This window comes from Azolla caroliniana, unplaced genomic scaffold, assembly GCF_043228905.1.
Source record: "Azolla caroliniana isolate FFs.n. ecotype wild unplaced genomic scaffold, voAzoCaro1.0.p SCAF_852, whole genome shotgun sequence".
Taxonomy (NCBI): Eukaryota; Viridiplantae; Streptophyta; class Polypodiopsida; order Salviniales; family Salviniaceae; genus Azolla; species Azolla caroliniana.
The window spans coordinates 1-14,612 of record NW_028231287.1 but is presented as its reverse complement, the minus strand read 5'-3'; the positions used below and the strand labels follow the sequence as shown (position 1 = coordinate 14,612).

The 14,612-nt window shown below is 36.0% G+C and overlaps 1 protein-coding gene across 1 annotated transcript; it reads left to right on the top strand.

Annotated features, from left to right (window-relative positions):
• Positions 1-2,575: 2,575 nt before the first annotated feature.
• Positions 2,576-14,608, top strand: LOC147847574 (uncharacterized; the record flags this gene model as incomplete). The annotated part of the gene is made up of 15 exons (XM_087339032.1): positions 2,576-2,676; positions 2,903-3,053; positions 4,271-4,342; positions 4,444-4,527; positions 4,789-5,016; positions 6,129-6,248; positions 6,767-6,856; positions 7,039-7,853; positions 9,214-9,424; positions 11,530-11,655; positions 11,751-12,043; positions 12,141-12,266; positions 12,340-12,499; positions 14,128-14,361; positions 14,588-14,608. Coding segments are annotated over exons 1-15 (2,817 nt in total), but the record flags the coding sequence as incomplete, so codon positions are not given.
• Between the last annotated feature and the right edge of the window lie 4 nt (positions 14,609-14,612).

Genomic DNA, 14,612 nt, shown 5'->3' with positions numbered 1-14,612 from the left:
ACATCTTTAAGAGAGATTAAGTCTTTGAGAACAAACCAAAATAAATGCAATAGACTAAAAGAGTAAAGAAGGAAAACCGTCAAGTTGAATCATTTATCCTTCTGACCATTTGCCAAGAAATTATAATTGAAGGGCCTTGAGTCTGTTGTATTAGCTTTTTTTTAATGTTTTTGTGGTGCTGCATCGGCCTATGATAAGCACTGCTGAGTGTACTGCCCCAGATTCACGTAAGGCCACCTGAACTCACTTTTTTCATTCAATTGCTCTCTGTGGTCTTGCATTGACAATATAACCATTGGTAAGGGGAGTGTTTATTGCTGTACATGTTCACCTCATCCAGCCACTTGGGCTTTCCCTTGCTCATTTGACAGATTTTACGATCTCATATGGTGAACAGTCACAGAGTAGCATTCATTGTTGTATGCTTGCTTCATGCATTTGATTACGTTTGTAGGATTGCAGTAGTTTTATGTATGATTGAGGTGATATACTACCGTATAATCTCTATCAGGGCATACATTAACAAGGGTTATGGTTAACTAAGGGGTTTACTAGGTTCTTTGTATGATATGCATGGGTACATGTAGGCAATGATCCATGCATAGGGTCAATGCTAAGTGTGATCAAAAGCAAAGTTTTGTAGATATTGATGTATCCAATTGTTGAAAGAAAGAAACAAAGAAATAGGGGTAGATTTGTGAATGCTCTACTGGTAGTTTCTTCAGTATTTTACATACACACAAAGGAAAGGAGGCATTCAACAGTCTTTGAAAGGCTTGGGTAAAAAATTACAGTGGATGCCAGCTTTTCCCTTTGAAAATTTCAGTGCAGTTAGGTAATATAGTTTATAAAATAGGAGCATAAGTTTTTACACTTTTGTCTATATACTCAACACTTATTACATAGTCCAGATTTAAATCCTTTGCTCTTCATCTTTTAGTTTTTATTTAAATTCTGAGTAGGAATTAGCAGTCATCTGTCGTCAACGCTTCTTGTATAGGCCACATTTAAATTCTTTGCTGTTTGTCTTTTAGTTTTTATTTAAAATCCTAGTGGGGCTCAGCAGTCACCTGTCCCACTATGCAGAGTTATCTGGTCTTCTGGCATTTGAAATTTAGTTGTAATGTACATTGGAATTCTCCATGTTCTGGCATCTTTAGTGGTGGTAATTTGCACTGCACCATTGCCACATGAAATACTTTGTTCTGGAAGTTGCTTTTTAATTCCCACAAGGAATATTGCAGTATGATCCTGTGCAACACAGCTGAAGCCATCTCTGCTTTCTTATACATTTATTTAGATTTGAGTTTTAATGGTGAATGTCAATGTGATACCTGAGCCTTACGATGCCAATGAAACAATCACAACTGTTGTAATATGGAGGACTGTAATCTGCAGCTTTGGTTTTGGGTTATCCTCATACAGCATATTGTCCTATTAATTTGACAGCAACGAGTTATCCTTCTGCACTGCTTGACCCATATGTGTTTCCTATCCTATATTTGTACCTCCAAAAATGTAAATACTTTGCTGTTATAGTTAAATACACCCATTTCTGATAACACATTGTACCTCTACAATTTCCTCAATCAACTAATTTATTTGGATAGGCTCTTTTTCAATTTCTTGGGCATCTAAGTATTTTTATACATGACCTAGCACATACATAGTCTCATTATTTTACACAGGCCTTCTTCAACTAGATCCGTGTGCATCTCTTGATGATTCCATTACACAACTGAAAAGTTTATGCACACGGGGTCACAACACCCAGAACGTCAGTATTGGCCTGATTGTTCTTGGGTTCCAAGATGCAGATACATGACACTTTGTTCTTCTTAATTGATGACCTAATTGATTTATCTGTATATGCTACAGGCATTGAGACTCGGGATTTGGGAACATATGTTTATTGGAAATGAAGGCATGAAAAGAAATATGCATTCCCAAATCCTGTGTCTCAATGCCTGTAGCATATACAGATAAATCAATTAGGTCATCAATTAAGAAGAACAAAGTGTCATGTATCTGCATCTTGGAACCCAAGAACAATCATTCCTGAGTATGCCTGGTTTGTTGAATCTGCAAAGAGGGAGGGCAAGTTACAAGTGCATTGGCATAACTTTTGTTTTGGTTTGTGACCATTTTGAATTTGAATATATTCTGGAAGTGCTCGTTTTGTAGCATACCTGAAGTGTTTATACAATGGCTAAAGATACTATGGTGTCACATTACTGGCATCAGATATGTCATGGTGGGGATTGTTGAGAATTTCACTTGGCAAAGGATTACCATAAATATGCAGAAGTTCATGCTGGGTTATGAAACTGCATTACTTCAGCAGTTGATCAAACTATTTGAGTTGATAGTAACTGCCGACCTGTGAAAATTCATCAGATTTTACTCGGTAAAGGATTATAATATGCAGAAAACCATCATCTGTGCTAGGTTATGGGACTGTGTTATTTCAAAGGCTTGTCTTGAAGTCCAATCTATCAAAATTTATCATCGTAACTTGATGAGTCCTTTGATTGCATTTAGGATCTCTCTCTAGCTACGGTCAAAACATTGGAGATGTAGAAGACATCAAATGAATATAAACTGTTTTCTATTGTTTACAGGGAACAATACGTGGACTGAATTGGAGTTGGGAATCATCCCGTGCCTTACCAATGTGTAATTTCTATTCTTTCTTTTTCAAGTTCAAACCTTTTCTGGAAAACATCCTCTGCGAAATGAGCAATTTCCTTTGAAGTCTCCTATTTCAGACTTGTATACTAAGTAAACGAGAAACTTTTATAAACATGATCTCACAATTGGGCTATTAAGATTATTTCATTTGACACACTCAGTTTTTTTCTGTTATACAGCAGTGCTGATTATATAGGATATTTACTTATAGGTTTTGCTATTGTGATGAGAAGATTCTTGTTCTCCAAGAGGGCACTCAATATTTACATGCAGCACCTCCTGCTGTTGAAGAAACAGCCAGCTTAGATGGGGTGTCATGGGATTACTACCTGGAAGCTGTTTGTGATGCTTTGCCCCCAAAGGTTTTCTTCAAATTTATTTGGTTATGCATTCTAATTCTCCTTTATTTTGTAAAGCGAAACAATCTGCGACTTCGTTTTCTGCCTAAGCTTTTATTGGTAACTCAATGCAACAGATTATGAAATTCTTCCATGTTGATAGCCATGGAACCGATTATTTGGCAAACTCTCCTGATGGATTGGAAACACTTTCATGTTGACATTTTCCAATAAAATAGTAGAGCATGTAAACCCTAGGTTCAGAGATGTGTACATTTTGAGTAAGAATCATGAATGCACAAGCCATAAACATGAAATGGCTGTCAAGTTGACTACTAAAGAAGGAAGTCCTAGCTCAAGATTTATACTGCATATTCCATTACCTTGCGTAGTGGGCCGAAGCCTGGCTTAAAGAGGCAATTATATCTCCCTCTTATTGATAAAAAAACACTATAGTAATAAACATAGTGTTCATATTCCACTACCTGATGATACAATTGACAAATTCTCTCTTCTTTCTAGAATGAAAGAAGAAAGAAAGTTAACTTATTTTATGACGCCAAAATGGCCTATCAGACCATAAAAGAGATTACATCTGAAAATATTTTCTCGTCTTTGAGAATAGGAGACCAAAATAAATGCAACTAAGTAAAAAAGTAAATAGAAATAGAATTAAGATGTGACCAAGAGTCTTGTCATTTATAAATGTAAGATTCACAAGTGATATATTGTACTTTTTGTCTTGGAAGATCTCTAGTATAGGTCAATCCAAAATGGAGAGATTCATTCTGCAAGGTGAATCTGGTCTTGAACTTCAAGGTGAATCTGCAAGGTGAATCTGTTCGCATGATCCATTCTCTCACAGTGTTGTAACCAATGCTGGACACATACTTCTATCAATTCTCCTGGGCTCTTGCAAAACTCTTGCAAAACTGAGTGCAAGGAATGCAATTAACATACTACGGTGCCTTATATTTTGCATTATATTTTCAATCTATGATGTAGAATAAAGTAAATTCTGATAAGGCAAACTGGGTATCCACACGTTGCTTTGAGATAGTTGTAAAAGAGGATATGACCCACAATCTGAATTGCTAGTGACCTTGGGCTAGAAAACCTAATTTTCTCATTTTATTTTCAGATTGCGTTATTTAATCATAAGTATTGAAGAGCATTTTGCTTTCATGAAAATAGACGCAGATTCTCCCATACAACATCTAACATTTTTGGAAATTTTGAAGGTTGGTGACATCCAAACTGACAAACCTCTGCAAAACAAAACTGCAAGGATTCTCTTTTTAAGACAGACACAGGTCTGGTTATTTAATATATATTCTCACATTTATGCTAGAATTTCACTGAATTACTGTGGAGTTTTAAGCTATCAAATAACTTCTTAAAGACAGCTTTACAGATGCTACAACTACCTAAGTCATTCCGGATATTATCAGATAAAGAATCCCATCTGCTGGAACACATAAAGAACTATGAACGAAGAGTACTCTCTATCTTTGAACTTCCATTTTTTGAGTTTTTTATGTTAATATAGCATGTTATCTTCCAAAACGATAACCATGACATAGTTAGGATAAATGTACATATTACAGCATCACTCTATAAAACTTCAATTTTGTTTAAATTTCTCATTGAGTTATAGATTGTTATTTTGATGTTTTTTGTAGCAAATTTATAAAACCAGGATAGGCTGGCATCACTTGGAGATTTTTAAAAGAAGTTTAACTTTCAAAACTGTTTACAGTTTATGCAAAGATATCGAGATAGAAGACCCTTCATGTTTGCTGCATTGAATGAGTGCGACATTGTCAAGTGTATCTGTACTACAATCAGACCTTCACATTCAGATTATGTAGAGTTCTTTCAGTGGGAATCATGTGCATCATTTCTGGCTAACTTTATTACTTATGAGCCTTTAGAGAATCCCATCATGTTTCCATCGTATCTGCCATCACCGATTTCAGTTCTAAATGTAAGAGATATTCAATCAATAAGCATGTACTCAAAAATGATATCCTTTGTTTGATTGATTTTCAAATAAAACAAAAGAGATGTTTATATTAAAGTAAAAGAAGAGGATGATTGACAAACTATTAGCATTGAAACTCATTTGCATTTCCTTGACCTGGATGTTAGCTTGGCCGTTTTCCAGTTTTCACATATTTATACATCTGCAGATTATTGCATTCAATGTCTTGTCATTATAGATGTAATAAAAAATGTAAAAATAATATACTGCTGACCTCTGTTTATTTCTTGTGTCCTCCTTTCATTCAAAATGCAATTGCCGAGTCTGTACATGACTTTGGAGTCGACTATTTAGACCAACAATTCAGCCATCAAAACACCAGTCTTCATTATTGTTGAACGCAATAGAATTTTGTTGTTCCTATGAATATACATGATGGTACATGATGGTACCATGGAACCAACATCATTATACCTAATTGTGCTTTATTTCACCAGATTTCCTTAGGATGCACATGGATGTAGCTTTTGCTTTCATAGGTCACAGTGGCCTTTTGGAGATGTTACTGTAGCATTTAAGTTCAGTTCATTTCTACCTTACAGGCTCATACCTCGGGAAAAATTAATACCTTGGCTTCATCTGTAAAGCTGGAGTAGGTTTCTCACATTGCATTTCTTGAGCAGCCTTGTATAAGAATACAAATTTTAATTCAATTGTTCGAATGTGTATGTTTTATTATAGAAAAATAACTTTATTTTATGTATTCAACGTTCATGATTGTGATTTTTGGCTTGTTGGAAATTCATCAACTGAACAACTACATGTACAATTCAAGGTCTGTGTGTATCATGTTCGGATTTGCATGTGATATTTTGTCTGGAACTGAAATCTGTAAGTTTCAGGAACTATTGAGGTCTAATTGTATCCTTAATCTAACCAAACCTCTTTATTTATCTATTGCCCCAAAAATTGTTATCTCACATCATGTGTGTATAATGCCTTAAATAATAGCTATGTAGCATTTTATGTTGTCACTTATTTAAATGATATGATTGATCTATCTTCAGTTATTTTGAAAAAGTATTGATGCATTGTAATTTTTTGATTGGCTGTAGTGGAGGAGAGCAGATTGCTTTGATTTTGCAGTACTTTTGACCTCATTTCTCTCAGGAGCAGGGTATGAAGCATTTTGTGTTGTTGGATATGCTCCACTGCATATCACAACAAACAATCAGGTTTTAATGACTTTTATATACAAGGAAGGAACTGTGATGGAATTTGCATCTTGGATTGAATACATGCTAATTGTCAAAATATTGATCAAAAAGAAAAGTATACAAGTGAATATTTGTTTTTGTACTCCACTCAGATTTAGGCCACACGGCATGTTTTTGGTGTATTTTCTGAATTTATTTATCAATCCCTGCTGTCTGCAGTGTGGTAAACTACTATATTTATCTACTGAGAATTCACCAAATATTTTATAGCTAGAAGCCCTGCTTTCTGCACAGTGGTTAACGGGTATGGTATCTACTGAGAGTTTTTATACAGATAGAAAATCTTACAAGAAATATTAATTTTCGGAAAAGTAATATTTGCATGGCCAGCATCAAACTCTCTTACTGAAGTGAAAATGCAAGAGGAAGAAAAACCATAGACTTTCATTCTTGTTTTCTGATTTCCTTTAATGTTTTTATATTTTCTTATTATTATTTGGTTGGATGCATATTTCACATTATACATTCTTTGGCAGGAATATACTACCTGTCCATACATTCAAGCAAAGGAGAATGAGCCTTGTCATGAGAAGGAGAATCTTCATCCCTCACAAAAGACAGACAAGGTTAGTAATGGGCATATTATTTAATATACGTATTGCTCCTCAAGTCTTACTAACCCTAGAGTTGAAGTAAAATACTGTATAGTAATGAAGGAAAGATGAATAAAGGTGTATCATGCACACAAATGTTATAGATTCCTGATCGATACTTATATACATGATGTATCTCTTCCTGTATTGTCCAGGCCAATATCGAAAGTGACTATATCCAAGAATCATCCCCCATACTTAACGAGCAATTTCTAAACCTACATAAGCAAGATAGAGGCACACTTGTATGGAAATTCATTCAAGGTTTCAAGGGCATATATGAGCATGGTGTGCATATGGGGCAAAATGAAGAGGAAGACAACTTGTTCACATATTGCAATGAAAGAGTTCCATATGAAGTCCTTGATGAGGAGCGGATAAAACAAATGGAAATTGAAAATACAAGTTGTATCCAACCTGAACAAAATGCTGCTGAAGTAATGTCAGGAATAAGCAACACTGCAACTGAAAGTCTTGATGTGCTGGATAAGAAACGCCTACATTGTTGGGTTTTAGTAACATCAAATAAAAGAGATATCTCTGAAAACTTTTTCATCGAGCCTAGCACTGGATACCGTTATGAACTACATGGCTCTCCATATCAAGCTGTTGAATACATTTGGAATCAGCACAATATTTTTATCAATATGCAAACTAATCCCAGCAGATCAGGTTTAGATAGCATGTCATGGGAATTGGGAGATATTAGAAAATGGGAAAGGGTTCTGGATTCTTTCTTAAGTGGAGGGATGCAAACAGAAAGCAGTGTTGTCAGCTCGAATATGGAAGGTAACACAACTTTAGCAACAAAATCAAATAGCAAGGCAGGAATTGCAATTTCAAAAGATGGATTAGATAAGCTAGATCACGAAGATGTCACGAAAAATGGTTTCCTGAAGCCATATCACTGGCTTCTTCCGCCTTCATGGGTTCCCTCATTAATGATTCCCATAGAAGCTTATATAACAAGGTCAGTCTTCTATTTATTTACAGCAGTTGAAAATTTGAACTGTTGTCCTGCATGTGACTATACAAATATGAAGCTACGATGTAACATTTAATCCAAATATGTAATGTTGGAACACATTTTGATGTGTAGAGTTTTCCATCAACTCTCATATATCAGATGGAGCCAAATCATGAAACAAGATATCATAACCAGCAAGCACCAAAGTAACCTATTCTTACTGAGGGCCTGGTTCCACTAGAAACAAAACTATGATTGAAGATAGATCATCGCCAACCAGGATGACGAGTTCATGGATCAGCCCGTAATAGATAATTTTTGATGGCATCTAATCCAATACTTGTCACTAAACCTGATTGTTAGTTATTCATAATACGTCATTACATCGTCATGTTGCCCTTGGCACCTGGTGTCTTTTTAACCAGATTAATCTCACATTTTGTCCATTTCATCCATCTTCCAGTCCAGAATCATACAGGTTCAACCCATGCACTTATAGATCTGATACACATTCACATGACAATGTTTCAAAATGCATTTTCCTAAAAGCCATTCTCCCACCATCGTAGGTGCTTCCCTCGCTTCGGAGACATTTCCATTCTAGATCGACCTATGCTAGAGATCTTTCGAAGACAAAAGCTACAATATACCTAACGTGAGGATCTCACATGTGCCAAAAACCAGATTCCCTCTTTTCTTTTCTTTTCATGCTATTTACTTTTATATTTACTGTGTAATATTTATTTTATTTTGATTTGTTCTCAAAGACGAGACAACACTTAAGATGTAATCTCTTATTTGGTCTTATAGGCCATTTTGGCCTCTTAAAAGACGTTAATATATCTTTCTTTCTTTCTTTCTTCTGTTACTCGCGATTGATGGTTACCTTGGGAGAAGACCTATTGTGTTGAACACCCAAGAGAATTAGGGAAACTAGGTTTGTGCTTATTTCAGCTTAAAACATGTGTTAGGTTATCAAAACTATGAAGACCCCATCATGGTATATAAACTCAAATATTATTATATATGTGAGATGAACTAGATATTAGTTTGTAAAGTTGGTTTATAAGAGCTATATTTACCATATTTGACAAGTGACAATCATCTCTGCAAATATAACATGCCATCCAATGGAGATATGACTACATGATAGCTCATTTGTTTTGTTTATGTATGCTGCAAAATTATAAGTTTTTAGGTTTACGTTTATGTGTAGTTCTTCAAAATTACAACCATTTGTAGACTGATATTTCAATCCTGTCATTTTGTTACTTGGACATATATTTTCTCACAAGGACTGATTCTTCATTTTCCTCTATTCACTTCTAGTACTCATGGATTTTTGGCACACTGTTTACTCCAGGTGTCCAAAAGGTGCGAAAAGGACATACTATCACCGATGCTCACATGAACTTTACTCCTTCTATGGTGACTTTGTACGATGGGATGGCTTAATTGAAAGGATAATCTTATATGAAGATGATGAAAGGACCAATGTATCAGAAATCCACGACTTCTTTCAGCGTCGGAAGGATGCACTTCGAAAGCGCATTTTTATCCCGAACTTAAACAAGGTTTAGCTCTAAGTATTTATTCCAACATAACTTTGAACTTGTAAATCTTAAATGTTGTACTCTTCTTCATACTAAAAACCAATTTAAATTCACCAAGATGAGAAGTAGTTGAAGGCAACATGGTATTATTATTGGCTAAGTGGAAATGCATGTAAAATTGGGGAGGGAACTAAACTGTAACGATGTCAATCAGAATTGACAGGAAAAGGACAGAGACATATTGATTATTTTGTGTTAAAAGATTGAATCCATGATTATGGACTCTAATAGACACTCGTATATATCTTAGTAATTATCACATCTGATGAGATTCTTGTACGATGTTACACCTTGGTATGGATATCCAGCACTCATACTCATTAACAGAGATGCTGCTCACTCAGACAACTGTAGGTACTTTCATATTTTCTCACAGAGCCTTTTGTTCTATTAGCATGTTAGTACACTGAAAGATGTATATGATGATCCAATTCAAATGATATGGTCGGGCACTTCTTCTGTATTCCTTGATTGACCTCTAGTATGAGAGAAAGGAGTGGTGGTGCTAAAGATGAACGAATGAATGCTATATTAATGTCTTTTAAGAGGCCAAAATGGCCTATAAGACCAAACAAGAGGTTACATCTTGCAATGTTTTCTTGTCTTTTCAGGACAACAAACCAAAGTAAATACAACTAAACATATGGTACTAAATCTATATATTTAAGAAATTAAGATTCTAAACTTAGACTGAAACTTTTGTCTTTGAAAAATCTCCAACATTAAACACTTCAAGATGGAGAGCTCTCCGAAGAAAGAGAAACATCTTTGGTGCCGGGTGATAGTGGCTTTTATTTGTCAATGACAAGGGTAACGAGGTTGTGGCCTATTTGCATGCACATTACTATTGCATGATTTATTGTAACATCTTTCAAGTGTCTTGTTCGAGGAGTGATGTGGCTAAAGAAAGTTGTGCTTGTCCTCTATTGAAGAGGTGTTATGGTTGTATTGTTGTTGATCAACAGCTTTTCTCGGTCTCTTGACCAACCATTGCTGGTCTTTGTATTCCATGGCCTCTTTGTAGTGGGCCAAAGCGTTCTTTGAAAAGGCAGTAATATCTCCCTCCTATTTCATAAAAAACACTGCAGTGACAGCTAGTGTCTTCTTATTCTACCCCTTGATGGCATAATTGGCATATCCGTTCTTCCATAGATTTGTCTGCATGTCTCCCTATCTCAATTTCTAATTGTTGTGAAGAGGTACACAGCAGTCCTATCACACTACCGAGCATAGGAGATAGAGGTGTATCTGTATAAGATCTTATAATAAATCCATCCAGCTACATGTGTAAAAAGAGTGCCTTGTGGTGAGCCATCTTTCTACCAAGAGATGTGGGACTGATCCAATTTAATGATATTAGTTCAGATCACTCTATTCTTTTCCTGTTTAGTCATGGTCAGGTGTGGACATCAAAGGTATATTTGACATCCATACAATTGGAACCATTCAGCATACCAACAATGATTATCTCCATTTTTGGCTAGTTGTTTCAATGACCTTAATGCCAATCTTGGGTACCTTTGCTTGGGAAGCGCAGAAGTTCTTTGGATACTGGTCACTGCTCCCAACTCCACCTGGATTATATTGCTTTATTAAGTGAGAAATCATCAAGACTAAAGGTCTCTCTAAATCTGTCCAGTTATGAGCCAATGAAGGCTCAGTTCCCAAATTTCTACACTGTACGAAAAATTTACTCTTCTATATTACATCTAGCACGCACCTACCCCAGCATCATTGGTTGTTTGTGCCTTCATCTTGCAAAGTGGACCAAAGCCTTGTGTGAAGAAGCAATGGTATCTCCCCCTTGTTTCATAAAAAACATAGCACTAAGTCAACCAAAATCTTCTTCTAAATCAACATCTCAACGGAAAATTTGGCAAATCCATTCTCGATCTCTAACTGATGTGAAGAGGTTATTTTCTTATGTATCAATTAGTCTTCAAAATGCTTGCAATTCTTCTCCTAAACATACACCATTTTAATTCCTCAAAGTTGCATCAAATTTATGGCTAATTTTCTGCCTAATAATGCCAAGAAAATTTCGTAACATTAGAAAAATGAATCAGGTCCATGATTTTTTTGATGCCGGTGCAAGTTTTTCCTTGAAAGAAACAGAGATAATTGATGGAGAGAGCCGCAAATTCTTGTTTTATGAAAACTGTAGAAATGATGGACTACTCAGCCGAGAGGAAGTAAGATAACCTTTTATAACTCTTTATTCTTGAAGAAATAACATAAAATCCACTTCTACTCTGCATTCTCATTTTCGAATTCTTTTCTTTTGCAGATTATTGGAAAGAAGATAGTGGAAAGGTTCTTTAACCAGGAAGATTGTCTAATATATCGATGTGTTTGCTATGGACTGCCAAAACCACCTACTAGAGAGGAACAGACTCCAAAGGTCCTAAATGAGAGGCACTTAGAGAGTGATTCTGGTATCCGTGGTGATGGCTCCACTAAAGGGAGTGTCTCGAGGCCAGGAAGTGTACGGTTAGAAGGAAGTAGTAGGGCTGGAAGAATGTCTGTCGATAGCCTGAGAAGCAGGACTCGTTCAAGGGTGATGTCACGCTGGCAAGGAAGGTATTCTATTAGTTTTCTTGAACCACGACTGAATGTTTCGTTTCCAAATCCATACTTCCATGTTTATGGATGCAAACATAACCATTCCTGTTCTCAGTCCAAGCAACAGGAACAAACTGTCAACTGCTTCATCAGATAAACAGGAAGAGAAAAAACTCCTGCCAATTCCGAAGAGACGAATTATAGCTGAAAAGCTTCTCCCTATCATCAAGATCAGTCTAAAGTAAGTGCTTGTTAAAACTACATGATTTGTTGCTTGAGAAGGATACCCTGTGATCTGGTACTTCTTGAAATAGATATGAGCTAAGGAATGGAACACGTCCAAAAGACAATGTGGCTAAATACGTTTTCAAGCTAAGCACTGATGAGATAAGGGTTGATTACCATCACATAGAGAGACACATAACTCATAATTCTCGTATGTACAAGAAAGATGGATCATTGACCTTAATGCAGGTACAGTAAAGATTTCTATGTTACTTCAAAGTTTTTTCCTGTGGAATGAGGTACATATGTTTGGTGGTAGTTTTATGTTTTCAGCTCGTTGATGCATTAGCATTATACATATCTATTGGATTAGTAGCATTACACACTATAGAGACAAGAAGTTGACCATAGCTACAATTTGAGAGTTGCCCATACCAACTTCCAGATTTGTTTCCAGCTGTCCCGTAGGAATACAATAAAGTGAGACGAAGTTGTCAATTGTACAGGGGCATAAAGGCAGAAAACATATTGACCATACTACAATTTGAGGATGTGAACAGGAACAAGATCCTAATTATATTCACATCCTAAAGTGTCAACATACTTGCAAAGATAAGCATGGTGTAAAACAAGTTATATAATTGCAAAATTGAAGCACCAACATGCTTACAACGTACTCTTTGAAGAGCCACTTGCAAGGTTAACGAAACTCATGAATCACCAATACAGGAAGTGCACACATAGAAAGGCATTGCTGGAGAAAGAAAGACATATTAACGTCTTTTAGAGAGAATTGAAAGCTTGTAAAAATAAAACTCCTTGTTTCCCCTCCAGGAAATATTAGAAAACAGCCTTTTCCTGCTTCAATGACTGGCAAGGCCACCCAGGGCAAGAGCTCAATACTGGTGATCAAAATGATGCTATTGTATCATATTTATTGGATTTGCACAGGTGCTTTCATATGCCAGATATCCAATCTCTTTGTAGTTTATACCTTTCACAAATCACCCATCCAAATGTAAGGGAGCTAGTGCAAGAGGTATTTACCACCATAGAAGCATGGAGAGTATATGAAATCTTCTCTAATGTACCTTGAAAATGAAAATAGTGAATGATATACCTGGATCTAGTTTCTTCCAAGGTCCTTTCTTCCCCAAAGTTAGATTTTTGACTGCAGATGTTATATATGAACTCTCTATGCATTGTTCCCAATACAGTATTGATGCTAAGGATGAACCCACTTCTATAGTTGATGTTGTCTATTTCTTTCATGCCGACTTGCACAACTGGTATCTCCCTTTGAGAGCATAGACTGGTCATGTATTTATTCGCTGACGGGGTTTCTTCATGCTCACTTTTATTTGCTATCAGAGGAGCCAGATCATTGAGATATATGTTATTTTCTGTAGCACTTCTAATACTACTCTGAGGTGTATTAGAAGTGTTCACATCCTAGGTGGAGAAACACATTCGACTTTGGTAGCGCTGGTAAATGCATGGTCTGATATCATTCACACCTTGAGACAATGAGATGCTTCAGCTGGATTACCAAGGACAGCAGTGGCAAGAAAGCAAGCTTTCCTCGTTGCCTTGGGATATTATGGCCTTCTCTTCAATTTGTCTTTTGAGATCACATGGTGATACATTCTCTCACATGGTTTTATTCTAAACAGCATTTATTGATTACTGCGATTATCTAGTTTTGGTGCGCTCCTCATGGACAATTAATATTCTCTAGTTTCTGCAAATATACCTGAAGCTATTCCTCTATTAGAATCCAACCATCTTGAGTAGCATTAGTGCAGGCAAAGGCGACTGTGTTTATATGTATATTTACTGCCCCTTCCAAAGACACAATAAAAACATTATATTTGCAGGTAGATCCATTTAGTCCAGCAATGACAAGTTTCGAGAAATTGGATGAATATAATACCCTCTTAACGGCTGAACGAGAAGCAATCAAGTCTGTTCGTGATATCGAGCGTGATACTGAAGAAATTTTACAACAAAGATTGAGAGAAGAACAAAATGTTGTTCTAATCACCCCGTATATAGATATAGCATGTGTCAAGCAAGATGATCTCTTCCAAGAAGGAGAAGATGCTATTAAGGTTCTTTCATTACCTGAGAAGCAAAATTTTCTATTTAACTATATAAATAATTTGGGAGTTTTTGGAATTCCCACGTTGGGGATAAACTAATATACGACAATTACATATGATATACCATTATTAGTAGACTATAAGAAATTCCTCTTGGTCAATCATTGACAGTGTAATTTATCGAATTTTCATTTGGGAACCTGAATTCAATATAACACTGTTTCCTCTGTGGCAGCTTACAACTGATTATTTATCATCTT